We start from the raw sequence: 16561 nt of genomic DNA on the forward strand, positions 1-16561 counted from the left end.
CATCGATCGTTAGGGTTAAGTTTATGGATGAAATCTCTCTAACAAACTTGCTTAAATTAAATGAAAGGAAAATCATGAAATCTTAAATTATTTTAATTATTTACAAAAAAATGTATGGTATGATAGTGAATTTTCGTAAAATTTTCAAAAATCTTTGAATGGAGTCTTTGTTTTCAAAAATTAAGGAATGTTTTATTTGAGTAAAATTTTCTATCTACAATATTAAGAGTACTTTCCCTCCAGGTGGCATTACAAAATTCCACCCTGTATAATACAAAGAGTTCTTATTTTTTTTAATGTTATAGTTCTTAAAATGTTATTTACAAGATTAAATAAATATTGATTATTGCCAATCTTAATTGTATTCTCTAAGAAATCTGAATGCGTACGTTTACCCCGCGTGCGTAACTTTACCCTAAGACTTGCGTAATTTTACCCACACATCGGGTCAAGAGTACGCATTGGAAAAGTTTTCAGTTAAGCCTATGTAGGGCTAAAACTAATTAATCTTGATGGAAATTTTTCTTAAATAGTGAAAATTTATTAAATATTTTACAGATTTAATATCATAACATGCCAATTATATAATTCTTTATAGGTCTGGGAGGCCGTCAAAAAAAAAGTGCGTGCTCTTGACCCGAATGACTCTACTGTATTTTTACTTTTTTGATATCTTTAAAAATGACTGAAATATTCAAGCTCAAAGTGCGCTCTTCCGCTAGGAGCGATTTTCCGCGCGGATTTTGAAAATGTGACGTAGTAACATGAAAAGCTGCATGTAAGATATTATCTGTGTACAATGGTTGGAATGGTTAGTAGGGGAGCCGAAGCGGGAATTTCGTGACTTACTAAAGAGTGGCAGACAATATACAAGGAAATACTTTGTACCTGGTTGAGTACCTATAAGTATGAATTTTTGATATAAAATGGCATTAGTTGTTATGCCTCTCACCCAAAAAGTACCTCAATTAAGCCCAAATTTGAGACGGCAGCCAAACTTTGAGTGACAATGGAAACTAGCCTAGATGGAGGACACATGAAATTGAACTTCTGCTTCTTCATTGATAAAGACTTATCATTTACCATACCTTATCATTTTGTATTCCATTTTCAAGTCACTTTTTTTTCGCTTACTGTTTAAACAAAACGTGGGATTTTTTTAAATCTCAGGTCTTTTGAACGCACATCTGAACGATGTCTGGTTTTAATTTCTTCAGTTACTCTGTGACCATAGCGCTTGCAACAGTGCCGAAATATTGGAAACTCAAAACTAAGGTACACGGTAGCAATCCCGTCAGTAATAATAATAGGAAAATGTCTTGAATAATAAGTAAATCGTATATTACTTTATGTAACTAATTTTATTATGTATCATAATTATAACTAATCACTTCATTCAGAACTACAAAACGATTCCAAGGATTCCTCTTTTCTTCAATAGATGATCAAGATAAAGAGGTATTTATTATAAATCTTGCGCTGCTTCTTCTCAGAATTTTAATTTTAATTTTAAACTAGCGGCCGCCCGCGACTTCGTACGCGTGGATCCCGTTTTACCCCCTTCATCTATCTTACGCGGTTTAGATTTTTTCATACCAATGTTTTTTCCTGCTAACTCCCGTTCCCGTGGGAATTTTGCAATATCCTGTTGTAACTAAGCTTTGAGTTTACTAAGGTACCTGCATGCCGAATTTCAAGCGTCTAACTTAAGCAGTTTAGATTTTTCATACAAAAGGATTTTCCCGCTAATTCCCGTGCCCGTGGGAATTCCTAAGTATCCTATAACCTGCCCAGGAGTACGAAGAATAATTGTACCAAGTTTCGTTAAAATCCGTCAAGTAGTTTTTGTTTCTATAAGGAACATACAGACAGACAGACAGACAGACAGACAGACAGACAGACCGACAGACAGATAAAAATTTGACTGATTGCATTTTTAGCATCAGTATCGATCACTAATCACCCCCTGATAGTTATTTTGAAAATAATTATATTTCATGTACAGAATTGACCTCTCTACAGATTTATTATAAGTATAGATTGCTCTTCCAGCATTTCAATTATTCTATCTTACTCGATGAAATCTTTTTCAATTTTATTTACATGGTCATAACATTTTCACCATTCCTCTGCACCAATTTGTGAGGTACACCTGAAACCCCCGATAAAGCAGCTATTATAAGAATAATATTTAAAAAACCCTCCTTCTGACGCAGTTAGGTAATAAACTAAATGTATCAAATTTCACTCCAACTTATTGTCAACTCAACGACGTGCTTTAAAATCAAAGATTGACTTTGAATTATGCCTTATTTTACAATACACATTGAAAACAATATGACTTGCTTGAGCTTTATTGACTTTTTCACAAAAATAACAAATAGGCATGAAGAGATTACAAAATTTCTGCAGCGACTGACAGTTCACTTGATTTACTTTGACAGGTGACAATAAAGCCATAGACATTTGCCACATGAAAGACACACTTTTCCAATATTTTTGTTTGCCATGAGATTCTGGTACACCTATACCTATCATTAAATGAAAAGATAAACAAAATTTTTTCAGTACAACGAAAATCTGTTTTGGCGCGTAGCCGCACCAATGCAACGTAAAAACTGCAGTTCGGACTTCTTTATGCGTCCACTACACATACAGTAAAATTCGAACCATCGCACATTTTTTCTTTTTTATTCTAATTCAGTAAAAAATGTTTTTGAAAACTTCATTCATAATTCAAAAGTTATTATCTTAAGACAGAACTTATGACCAGACTATGTACATTGAATAAAATATTTTTCGTTTTATCATCAAGCTTAGCAGCCTAATAAGTTACTATGACACTCGAGTTAATCCACATTCAGCACCATAGCCTCCCCTTCTACAAGGCCCTCTACAAATGTCTAAACGTCACTTAACCCTTTTAGCACCAGTTCTTTTGTTTTTGAGAAGATCTACCCAAATTTTTATGTCAATTAAATTATACTCCAGTCGTTTGGTACAAATTAATGTGGTTACTTGGAAAGTGTTCCGGGAGTTTTGAAAATTGGTGATTAAAATAGATTTTCCTATGCTCTCTGTTAGTCTGTTAGTTAAGTGTGATTGCCGCGCTCGTTGCGAAATTGGAAAAATGCTGCCTTAGAGAAGATTTTTGATAATTACATTCTTTCCTATTTTGTCGTTACAGCCAAATGACGTCCACTGCTGGACAAAGGCGAGAGGCCTTTGGGTTTTCCATGGGTTTTTCATAATGAAAAGTCCTGCGCTGCCCGCATTCAGGTACTTCTCGCGACCTTTACCAGATCGTCGGTCCACCTAGTAGGAGGCCTGCCCACGCTACGTCTTCCAGCCCGTGCCGTGGTCGCCACTCAAGAAATTTTCTGCCCCAATGGCCATCGTCTCTACGAGCTATGTATCCCGCCCACTGCCACTTGATTTTAGCAATTCTGCGTGCTATGTCGGTCACTTTGGTTCTCCTGCGGATCTCCTCATTTCTGATTCGATCACGCAGGAAAACCCCGAGCATAGCCCGCTCCATCACCCTTTGGGTGACCTTGAGCCTTCTTATAAGGCCTATAGTAAGCGACCACGTTTCAGATCCTTAAACTTTCCTATTTATTTCACGACTAGCTTTTGTCTTTGGTTTCACCCGCGTGAAATTTAGTGTCACAGATCGGCATAAATAATTTATTATAGCCTATATGTTAATCTGGATTACAAACAATAATATTGTACAGTTTCAACAAAATCCGTTGAGTACTTTTTGCGTGAAAGAGTAACAAACCTGAGACACAGGAATCTTCCTAGTTCAGGTATCAACCACCAACATTCTTACTTTTTGTTTTTCCTGATTGTTTGTTATCATGATATTATCTGTTATGTTGGTGAGAAATAAACATCACTTTACTTTATTTTAAACTTCCAGACATCCAGACATCCAAACTTTCGCATTTATAATATTAGTAGGATACAATTATGTAATGTAGAAACAAAAAAAAATGTATACTTCAGCAACGCGAATTTTTTTATACTTCAGCATATTTAGGACACCCGGTAGCGTGTCCTGCCATGATCAAAGAAAAAAGAACTCGCAATTTAGCAGGTACATTAAACGAGGTCACAAAGTTCGGAAAGAACATAGCGAAATCTATTTATTCACCAATTTTCAAAAATTCCGGAAAACTTTCCAAGTAAAATTAACAAATAACTGGACTATTTACTCGTTATTGAGCACAGAGACACAAACTTGGTTATTTTTCCAGAAAATTTATATTTAAGTGCATAAATGTAAAAATGGCTTCATAGTGCACAAAATTGGCAATAGGTGGCATAATAATGGTTACTTTTTTAGCGCCTAGTTTGAAATGTGATTGAACGATGACAACTAACAACAGTTGTCAGTTAGGTAGAATTTTATTTTAGTTGGAAAAAGACAAAAAGTGGTAAATGGGTTAACGTGCGGGGGCTGCAAAATCATGTTGTGACGTCACGCGCGAATAATGGAAATTTTTGAAAATTTTAAAATGTCCGTAAACTTCTCGAGGCTCTATCTTCGGTAATACTGGATGGATTGAGGTGAAATAAAAACTAGTGTAATGTGTGTGATCTAAACTTTAAATTAAGTCATAATTTAACTTAATATTACAACTTGTGCGTGTTGTCCATTAACTCAATAAAAAACGAAAAGAAATAGTGCCAGCTAAGTCTAGTGTTCCTGTAGTTTCATTTCTGTTTCCTTTTAATTATAAGTATTGTTTCTTAGTCCAAATACAAAGTTGATTGCCTAGTTACTTCAATGTGAGGTATGGTTTGATTCCATTTGTGATTGTGATGGAAGTTAGTTGTTCATGATATTTTGCCTATCATTCTATACTATAAACAGTGAAAGAAATAGAGCAGAATGAGTTATACCAAATTGTAACTATTTGTTGAAGAATCATTATGTGGCCTGCTCCAATTTGAAGTGGAGATACACCTATTTAACATATTAAAATATCTTCATTAATGTTCAGTGACTAAGTACTAAAGTAGGTACTAAATTGCTGAATGTTTAGCAAAATAGACTAGCAACCTAGTACACTAAAGTAAACAAAAACACGTTGCGGTTGGTGGTGCTTCACTAATCATTTATACTGAGCTCTGTGACCGCGTTCCAAGCGTCCTAATGTTTTTGCAGCTATAGAAAGTTCAAATTATATACAAATAGAAAGAGAAATTGGGAACGATTAATTTGCAGAAACTTTAGTGTCGAGTCAATCGACGGAGTGATTACTAATTTAGAGTATTTCGTTCATTAGAAAATACCCCACTCTGTGTAGTAATTACAGATTTAATTGAACTGTTTTTATCACGCAAATTGACTCCGATTTTCTTCAATTTTGGTAAGGATGAAGGCTTGAATCAACCTGATTTTATAACCAAGCACATAGGGGAATCTTTTTGCCTGTATCTCACCTATCTGACCTGATGATTTTATGAGACTAAATACGGCACTCTCCGGACAACGGCATCCTTCCATGGGTTTAAAAGGTTTTTTGAGTTTGGGTTGTTAGACTCCACTTAAGACATTCGTTTTTGAATTTAGCCTTTGGACAGTCCTGAAACAGCTCACCGTCCAGTTTCTTGCTGCTTCTGCGGATGTCTCTAAAGGAGAAGATATTTAGCACCTAGAGGAAATCTAGGAAAACTCACCATCCAGCTCTTTACTGCTCCTCCGGATCTCGCAGAAGATGCACACGTAGCAGACGGTGATGACCACCAGAGGCACGAAGTACATGGCGCAGAGGCAGAACACGGTGTAGGCCACCTTCTGCCGCTCGCTGCGGAACGCGTCGAACGCACTGCTCGAAGCCATGCGAGATAAAGATAACCAGTAGGACGAAGGAATTACGCTTCTAGAAAATTCTAGAACATCTCAACGTCCAGCTTCTAGCTGCTTCTTCTGTTCACGCAGATGATACATAAATATGTAGAACACCCTGATGACGATAGCATGATGTAGGAGAAGGAAGAAGAAATAATTTAGCTCCTAGAAAAGTTCTAGAACAACTCACCGTCCAGCTCCTTGCTGCTCCTTCGGATCTCGCAGAAGATGCACACGTAGCAGACGGTGATGACCACCAGAGGCACGAAGTACATGGCGCAGAGGCAGAACACGATGTAGGCCACCTCTTGCCGTTCGCTGCGGAACGCGTCGAATGAGACGCACTGTTCGAAGCGAAGAAGTTAAGCTTCTAAATAGATTCTAGAACTTACCGTCCAGTTTCTTGCTGCTGCTGCAAACATTCCTAGAAGTCTCGCGAAAAATACACACATAGCACAACGTAATGACGACCGGGGGCATGAAGAAAGGAGAAGAAATTTAGCACCTAGAGGATATCTAGGAAAACTCACCATCCAGCTCTTTGCTGCTCCTTCGGATCTCGCAGAAGATGCAAACATAGCAGACGGTAATGACCACCAGAGGCACGAAGTACATGGCGCAGAGGCAGAACACGGTGTAGGCCACCTCTTGCCGCTCGCTGCGGAACGCGTCGAATGAGACGCACTGTTCGAAGCGAAGAAATTAAGCTTCTAAATAGATTCTAGAACTTACCGTCCAGTTTCTTGCTGCTGCTGCAAACATTCCTAGAAGTCTCGCGAAAAATACACACATAGCACAACGTAATGACGACCGGGGGCATGAAGAAAGGAGAAGAAATTTAGCACCTAGAGCGAATTCTAGGAAAACTCACCGTCCAGCTCCTTGCTGCTCCTCCGGATCTCGCAGAAGATGCACACGTAGCAGACGGTGATGACGACCAGAGGCACGAAGTACATGGCGCAGAGGCAGAACACGGTGTAGGCCACCTCTTGCCGCTCGCTGCGGAACGCGTCGAATGAGACGCACTACTCGAAGTCATGCAAGATAATGATAACCAGTAGGACGAAGGAATTAAGCTTCTAGGAAATTTTAGAACAACTAACCGTCCAATTCCTTGCTGCTTCTTCGTGTTTCGCAGGAGATGCACACATAGAAATTCGTAATGACGACCAGGAGCATGAAGAAATGAGAAGGATTTGAGCACCTAGAGAAGTTTTAGAACAACTCATCTGCCAGCTCCTTGCTGCTCCTTCGGATCTCGCAGAAGATGCACAGGTAGCAGACAGTGATGACCACCAGAGGCACGAAGTACATGGCGCAGAGGCAGAACAAGGTGTAGGCCACCTCTTGCCGCTCGCTGCGAAATGCGTCGAATGAGACGCACTGCTCGAAGCGAAGAAGTTAAGCTTCTAAATAGATTCTAGAACTTACCGTCCAGTTTCTTGCTGCTGCTGCAAACATTCCTAGAAGTCTCGCGAAAAATACACACATAGCACAACGTAATGACGACCGGGGGCATGAAGAAAGGAGAAGGAATTTAGCACCTAGAGCGAATTCTAGGAAAACTCACCGTCCAGCTCCTTGCTGCTCCTCCGGATCTCGCAGAAGATGCACACGTAGCAGACGGTGATGACGACCAGAGGCACGAAGTACATGGCGCAGAGGCAGAACACGGTGTAGGCCACCTTCTGCCGCTCGCTGCGGAATGCGTCGAACGCACTGCTCGAAGCCATGCGAGATAAAGATAACCAGTAGGACGAAGGAATTACGCTTCTAGAAAATTCTAGAACATCTCAACGTCCAGCTTCTAGCTGCTTCTTCTGTTCACGCAGATGATACATAAATATGTAGAACACCCTGATGACGATAGCATGATGTAGGAGAAGGAAGAAGAAATAATTTAGCTCCTAGAAAAGTTCTAGAACAACTCACCGTCCAGCTCCTTGCTGCTCCTTCTGATCTCGCAGAAGATGCAAACATAGCAGACGGTGATGACCACCAGAGGCACGAAGTACATGGCGCAGAGGCAGAACACGGTGTAGGCCACCTCCTGCCGCTCGCTGCGGAACGCGTCGAATGAGACGCACTGCTCGAAGCCTGCCACGCGAGGGTGTCGCTTCACTCGGAACACGATGCTCTGTGGACAAGAAAGAATGTTAAATATTTTCATGCCAATCTAAAATTCAATCGAATCCTAATTATATTCAAATTCCGTCATACCACTAATTCTTTCTAGTGACCTGAATGGCTCTTTTCTAAGTACGTCCCAAATACAGATAACATCACTTCTAGACTAAAATTACGGTTGGTGCTGAGAAGTGAATCATTACAAAGATTGAAAATGTATTTTAGAAGCAGTTACATTTCAATTCACATGCGATATTCACAGAAGATTGAAAATGTATTTTAGAAGCATTTATATTTCAATTCGCATGCGATATTCACAGAAATCGAAATGAGATAATATTTCAATTTTAAAATACAGTGGGGGGGGGGACGGACGTCGAGGTGAGTTGTAACAGAGGAGAGTGTGACGTTGTTGATTTTTGGAAACCAATTAACTATCAACGAGCTCGCAACAGCGCGTATTTGTGAGCTCGAGAGTTGAACTAAACAACGGCCATTTTTACGAGCTCATCAGCAGATAAGTTACAAAAATTCGTCAATGTCACAAGTCTCCTCCAAGCTCTGTTACAACTCACCTCAGTTACAATTCATGGTAAAAACAGCGGTTTGATTGCGAATAGGTATGCAGGCCACGTCTCAAGCAAAGGCAGTTTTACAATAATGAAGTCACGTCAGCTGAGCCTAAAATTCAGTAATTCTTTTCCAATTGCTGCTAACTTGAGTGTATCGTCTTTCATCTCGTCGAAGGGTGTCTTACAAAGTCAACAGGGGACTAATTGAAGTAATTTTAGCAATGTTTACGTTCGTATTCGGCAACTCACAGAATGTACTTGTATTACCAAAAGTATTGTGCAGGCAAAAATTCATCACATTACAGAATAAAATAGATTCTACTGCGATGAAATAAGATAACACAATATTTAACTTGATGAGCTGTCGTTACAAGAGTGCGGCAGCTTAATACAAGCACTTTTCTGCCCTTGAATCAAATTAAAGCCTGTACTGTCGCCTAATAAAAAAAAATATCTAAAGTCATAATATACTTAAAGCATATCTATGTATAATGTACTTTTCAAATAAAGAAATAATGTACTTAAATAAGCTCTGAAGCACATAAGTAGTAACCTACTGTTTGTTAACGACACAAATAAAAATAAAATAAAAAAAGACATAAACTAAAAAAAAAACATTATCCCATCCAAAGGAATACTTAGTAATAGAATTTGCAATGCACGCTAACTAGCAACTAAAGCTTTCATTTGCAAAATACGGCACGTAGCTACAAAGTGTCGAGCGGTATTCAGCATTGAAGGCACGAGCTTTTGGGAGCTTTTCCATTACTTGACGCAGGCGTCGGGTGCAGCTTCGGCTTGTCGAGGATTTTGCACTTTGGCTTCCATGCCTTTTGACCTGCTAATGAAGACTCGCTGTTCTACGTGACTGTATGCTTCATGCTATACTAATTGCCTTGAATATACCTAATAGCAAAAATCCTACTTAATATTATAAATGCGAAAGTTAGGATGTCTGGATGTTTGTTACTCTTTCACGAAAAAACTACTGAACGGATTTTGATGAAACTTTACAGTATTCTTGTTTATAACCCAGAATAACATATAGGCTATAGTTTATGACGATCTGTGACAAACTAAATTTCACGCGGGTGAGGCCGCGGGCAGAAGCTAGTGTTAATATAGATTCATGTTATTCGAGTGAACAACTCATAAATGGAGGAGTTAGAAGGTAATATTACCTACTTTATATCAAATCAGCTGTAAAAAAAGCTTTAATCAAGCTGTAATTTAGCAACTTGTATTCTTTTCAAAATATGTACAATATTATTAATTTTAAGCTCATTTAAAAAGCGTCTATGTAGTTTAAATCTTAAATACCAAATTATTTTACGCCTCTCAGACCTTAATATACGTTATAATTACTCTTTAATAAAGAGTTTCGTATTTCTTAATTAGGTGTGTGTGGATCATGAATAAGGACTCGTGAATAATGTAAAGTAAATTATGTTAGTAAGTAAACAATCCTGAAAATCTAATATAAGTACACGATTATTTATTCATAATTTTTTTTTTTTTTAATTGTGAGGTTTTATTTTTATTCAAATCTAACAATAATCTATACATATATACAACAAAATGGTAACAAATAACTACTAAACTAAACTATAACTAAATAAAAAAAGAGTAAAAATTAAAATTATGTATATACCTACAAGCTTTATAAATAAAAAATTTCATCTAATTATTCATAATAAATTAGGCAGGCGGATCAGATAGGAAACATTAATAGGTAACTAGGTAAGTATCTTCTTTATACATATTAATTTTAGAACAGGTGTTGGCAAAGTAGGAAAAGTAGGACCAGTGCTTGTTACCTAAAGAAAATATAGTTGTATTTATCCTTACAGTATCGTATCTACACTGGAAGCACTCAAAGGAAATGTAACTGAGAGAAACGCCTAGTATGTTATTTCAGTATCTTAATGTATCTTGAACGCCTGTCTCAGGGTCCTTATAAAAAGAAGATATTAGGAAAAACTAGAGTAGATAGGTACTTTCATGAATTGTTGAATAAGATGTAGTACCTACCTACTAACTAAACATAAAATAACTGTATCGACGATTGAAACTTGAAACCCCCTCAAAGAGAGGTTTCTAAAATACTAGAACGCGTGTCCTTTCATTTCTATTTTAGGTGAAAATACCAATTTTCAAGTGCTTTATTAACGACTAACTTTTGCCCGCGGCTTCACCCGCGTGAAATTTAGTTTGTCACAGATCGTCACAAATTATAGCCTATATGTTATTCTGGGAATAAAAAATAATACTGTAAAGTTTTTTCAAAATCCGTTCAGTAGTTTTTGCATGAAAGAGTAACAAACATCCATCCAGACATCCAGACATCCCGATATCCAAACTTTCGCATTTATAATATTAGTAGGATTAACAGCGATTAACGGTGAATTTTGATACTGAATGGGAATTTCCCTTTTGGGATCTATCGTAATTAGCCCTGACACGAATCCGTCCTTAGTCTATGCCTTCCAAGACCTATAAATAAACTAAAAATTTAGCTCGACAGCTCCCAGAATTATCCTTATTTGTATTTAGTCAGTGAATTAATAGTGACAGTCCACTTTAGTGTCGGACTATCAGTTTTTATCAAATACGCTATTGTCAGCCTCTTTTTCAAGGGTTTAGTCTTGATGGTGTACCCTTTAAGTATCCGCGGAGTAAACCAACTGTTTTATTCTCTATTCGCTTTTTATCAGCTTATTTTTGTCGCCTACTTATATTAAACGAAGTCGTTTGAGAAATCTTGCTACTAAATATGCATGGGCTCGGTCTATCCCACTTTGATCAGTTAGTTACATGTAAAGTTGTTTAGTAATCTCCATGCCAGTATCATTTCAAGTGTTAACATATTGATACAAAACTAGTGAGCGCAAACTATTTAGCCCTTATTTTGCCAGAAGTCTCCAAAATGTGTTTAAGCACAGCATGTTTATCATCATGATCATCATTTCAGCCATAGGACATCCATTATGCCTCCTTCAATGACTTCCACATCGCACGGTTGGTGGCGGCCTGCATCCAGCGCCTTCCTGCTACCTTTATCAGCTCGTCGGTCCACCGTGTGGGTGGACAGCGTGTTTATAGACAATTATTTTTAAGGTTCATACAATATAGTGGCAATAAATGTGACCTTTATAAAGCTTACAACACAGTTACAGCCTTAACTTTGTGGCTCGACACACGTGTTGATCAAGGACAAGGTGAAGACGATATACTCCTTTTGTTTTACTACGCCAGTGGCATACGATCCAGACTTTCCTGATATCGCGTGTCACTTAACTTTCCTTGAAACGCCAACCAAGGTCCCGTTTGTAACTTGATATCTGAATCAGAGACTCAAGGTCTACCTGACGCGATGTTTTCTGTATATTTGACGCTGCCTTTAGTTTTAAATATCTATAGTATGCCAAGCATAAGGGTAAATATTTCTTTAAACTAAACATTGTGGTAATACCTAATAGTTTATCCGACTTATTTGTCTGGATATTGCTTTTAATAATTTTATTTCTAAAAGATTGTGTAGTTCAAAGATAGATAGATGCAAATAAACCATATGTTTATTTGCAAAACACACTGACACACAAGTAGCAAAAAGTAAGATTAATAAACACAGGAGTAGCAGGAAAGATATAGTACATTACAAAGAGTAAAAAAGAAAATCCTGCGCTAAGGTATGTGTGCCGCAGCGATGCAAAAAAGCAGAGAGCTCAGTGTAGACACTGCTCTAAAATGAGCAGAACACTTGATTTTCAGCTCTTGCTCTCAATGGTAGAGAATAAGGTGGTGAAAATGTTGTACTATTGTAAACCTACAGAAATATCAGAAATTAGGGAAATATAATAATTATAAATATTGTTCTTATATGGTTTATACATACTATACCTACTATCTGTCTATGAATAGGAGTATGAGACTTAATAGTGTAAAATGGAAAATTTAGTTAGTAGTTAAACATCACAACACGTTATTTAAAATCACAACACGTGTTTTCAATATCCAAGTTGCACTAAAACTAATTAACGATAAAACGTTACTCAGCTGGAAAACGCCCACTAATTTCGACTGTTTATTATTCATCCCACTCTAGTTCGACTGTTACGAGTAGAACTGTGGTTCAACTGGGAACTAAAAGCGTTTACGTAGTAAATATACACTCGAATCGAATTTATCGGGGTAACATTGAGGCGTTTCACGATTGTTGTTTTTGTCAACTTTATTGCCGTGGAAATAAAGGTCTAGCGTCTGGCCAATGGTTTGTAGAACATTTGTCAGCTTGAGTAAATATTATGTCCTATGTTTTGGATCACGTACCTAGTTCTAAAAAATTTCATCACCGTTTTTCTTTCTTTTGTTTAGTCGTTTCACGTGGAGTGTGCTCGATAAAGAAGTTTTTTTTAATGCATAATAAGGCAGTTATTTGACCACAATCGCACCTGATGTTTAAGTGGGATGCAGTCTTGGATGCTTTTTTAATGCTAGCTCCTTTATCTATTTTATTATTATACGCTATACTATTAGGTATCCTATGTAAAAATGGTGTCTGCATTAATTTTGCTAAGCCCAGAGGCGCCTGATAACGTATACTCACTTGTTATTTATTTCTTGTCGTAGGTATACACATAATTGTCACCATGTTGACCATAAGGTCAGAAGATGTTTTACAACTCCTTTATTTTTTATTTTCAGATCCATAGACGGCGAGCAAAAGCAAGAAAAGCAAGAAGAATATTGCCTGTTAAAGGTAGGTCCGACTTATATTTCATTGTATCGTATTCTATTGTCCCCAAGTCCTATTTTACCTTTAGCAAAACGTCACAATTTGGATAAAATTTTCATGTCTCTAAAATCACGTTTACCCCGCTATCGTTTTCAACTCTAATGCGATAAATTCGTAAAAATTATTGTAGTTATACGAAGTTCTATACTTATTCATGTGTGACAAGAGTATGTGTGAAGGACAGGTTGGGAAAACATGAAGGGTGGATTCAGACCTTATCGTTTGTCCTGATAAATATCTACTACCTAAGTGGATTTTAGATGTACTAACTCTTGTAATTTATCTAGTTTACATTATTGAAATTAACATAAGTGCATTAGGGATATAGCGATTTACCGAGGCTCTTGCCTTAGATCTACCTCAATTTCGAGTCTAATCAATTTGATTTGCATCACATTTGGTTACAAATTAAGCAAGACTGTTTAGGACTTTAAGCTAAATAATACTGTGATTCTCAGTAAGGATCTGCATACCTAAATTCCTAAATCAAATTAATCTCTGTCTCGTCTTAAAGAGAGTTCGACTCAAGTGCGGAAGTTACATTTGCTACGTCACAGACCCATCACTTCCAGATGACCTTTGAACCCAAAAATGTTTGATGTTTGATTCTCTGATATGGTCTCGACAAAAAAACCGGCCAAGTGCGTGTCGGACTCACGCACAAAGGGTTCCGTACCATTGATTTATGAAATTAAAATTATATTTTTTTCATTTAAGTTATTTGTATGAAAGATTACGCGGTAATAAGCGGTTTACGATTTACGAGGTATTAAAAAGAAACTACTTACTAGATCTCGTTCAAAACAATTTTCGTTGGTAGTTTTTATAGTAATGTACATCATATGTTTTTTTTAGATTTTTCATTTTCTTATTTTAGAAGTTAGAGGGGGGGACCAACTTTTTTCCACTTTGGAAGCGTCTGTCACGCAAACTATTCGGTTTAGAAAAAAAGTATTTTAGAAACCTCGATATCATTTTTGAAGACCTATCCCCCACACGTATGTGTTTGACGAAAAAAAAAATTTATGAGTATCAGTTCTAAGTATGGGGAGCCCCCAATATTTATTATTATTTTTTTATTTTTGCATCAAAATCTTAATGCGGTTCACAGAATACATCTACTTACCAAGTTTCAACAGTATAGCTCTTATAGTTTGGGAAAAAAATGGCTGTGACATACGGACGGACAGACGGACGGACGGACGGACAGACAGACAGACATGACGAATCTATAAGGGTTCCGTTTTTTGCCATTTGGCTACGGAACCCTAAAAGACGTTAGTAAATCCAGCTCTGAAGGGAAAAGAATACGTAATAAAACAAGGATAAATAAGTCTCCGTAGAAAACAGTCATGCGAGAATTATACCGGTTTAACATTACAACAACAAGCACGTAAAAAGGCTACTCAGATAATTTCCCGGTGAAATACAAGAACTTTAATCTTCTCTAGGACCTTTCTAGTAGTTAAGCCACTAGCTTTAACCCCTATATACATATACCTCTTCTTTGGTATTTTCTCAGAAATAAGGACTAGACTTGACTTTAAAAGGAAAGGAAAGTAAAATAAATTCTATTCCACCCAGAACTTTGTATTTCAAGTTCTTCAACTAATAGTTTTGTTGTTTGGTATCAAATTTCTGCAGAAGTTAGCAGGATAAGCTTCTAATTTTAGCTGCTTCAGAGCCAAACGTCCGTTTAGCTTTACAAATTCTTGTTTGACTTACGGACAGCATTTGCATCAGATAGCGAAACAATTTCTCGAGGATCAAGCTGGCTTATCCAATATCCATATAAAACTCTGTTTATTTAGGAGTTCTTCTTCTCAGCACTTGCCATGTATGTCTTGAAGCGCTGGCAGGGCCTATCTTATAATTGAATTGAATAAATTAACTTAATTTCATTTAGCTATGTTTTACAGTTACAGCCATTAAGGCCGGGTAGCAGAGAAAATGGCGAAAATGAGGTTTTCATTTTTCATTTTTGAGGTACTAAACAGTAAAATTAAAGGCTAAGATTTTTATTGGGCATAGTTGAGGATATTTTCTAGGGCTATTAACGGATGGAAACACGATTTGATGAAGTTGACTCGATAGAATAAATTCCCAAAGTTACCTCTATTCGTTTTCTATTTATGGTTTTATTTTTAAAATAAGCGATTTGAGATTCTAAATCTTTTACTAAACTAAAGTTCAGAAATAACTTGAGGGCTTTTAACGGATGAAATTTTTATATTGCGTCTTATTTAGTTACTATGTTAAAAAATGTGGAAAAAATCGTCCATGACGGCTTGGACAATCTCAATCAGTCGCGCGGTGGCGCTTACGGAGGACGGACGCGTGTCAGTCTTTTGGCCGTGACAGTTCGCGATTTGTCAATATTTTTGACAATGATGACTTTGATGAGTCACAGTATAATAATATCAGTGTTACTGGAGAAAGCTTAAATTTTTGATAATTAAAAATTATCAATTTTGTCTACCTATTGAAATTTAAATCGTTCGCATCCTTTTAAACGAAGACTCTACTCATGATACATAGTACATTCCTCAAATATGAGACAAAACCAATGAGTTAAAATTACATTTTAATAGTACCTACATACAATCGTCTTACACTCTTTAGAAGAGCACACTGACACAAATAAATAATAAAAAATACTGTCTAAGGTCTGTAGCTAAAGGTCTAAGCTGTAAGATAGAAGAATCTTCTAGCCAAAAAGATGGCAGATGCAGCAGATGTCAACGGATTTAAAACTGGAGTTCATATGACTCCTTGTAGACTTGAGTCTCTAAAGCGTCCCTTCCTCCACCATGCGTAAGAATTTTCACAAAAATACTGTCTAAGGTCTGTAGCTAAAGGTCTAAGCTGCAAGATAGAAGAATCTTCTAGCCAAATAGATGGCAGATGCAGCAGATGTCAACGGATTTAAAACTGGAGTTGATGTGACTCCTTGTAGACTTGAGTGTCTAGAGCGTCCCTTCCTCCACCATGCGTAAGAATTTTCACAAAAATACTGTCTAAGGTCTGTAGCTAAAGGTCTAAGCCGTAAGATAGAAGAATCTTATGGCCAAAAACATGGCAGATGCAGCAGATATCAACGGATTTAAAACTGGAGTTCATGTGTATCCTTGTAGTTTTGAGTTTCTAGAGCAGTGGTTCTTAACCTTTAAGTCATGAGGGACCATTTTACCAAATTTCTGTCTT

General features: G+C 37.1%; 2 protein-coding genes across 2 annotated transcripts in view; one reads left to right on the forward strand and one right to left on the reverse strand.

Moving 5' to 3' along the window:
* LOC135079223 (uncharacterized) overlaps window positions 1-16561 on the forward strand; it is a 369397-nt gene that overhangs the window by 89552 nt on the left and 263284 nt on the right. Inside the window, exon 3 of the mRNA XM_063973813.1 lies at window positions 13267-13321. Coding sequence (XP_063829883.1) covers window positions 13267-13321 — 55 coding nt within the window. The remainder of the gene's footprint in view (window positions 1-13266; window positions 13322-16561) is intronic.
* LOC135079220 (adipokinetic hormone/corazonin-related peptide receptor variant I-like) overlaps window positions 1-16561 on the reverse strand; it is a 196105-nt gene that overhangs the window by 50199 nt on the left and 129345 nt on the right. Inside the window, exon 4 of the mRNA XM_063973808.1 lies at window positions 7789-8000. Coding sequence (XP_063829878.1) covers window positions 7789-8000 — 212 coding nt within the window. The remainder of the gene's footprint in view (window positions 1-7788; window positions 8001-16561) is intronic.

This window comes from Ostrinia nubilalis, chromosome 16 (assembly GCF_963855985.1).
Source record: "Ostrinia nubilalis chromosome 16, ilOstNubi1.1, whole genome shotgun sequence".
NCBI lineage: Eukaryota > Metazoa > Arthropoda > Insecta > Lepidoptera > Crambidae > Ostrinia > Ostrinia nubilalis.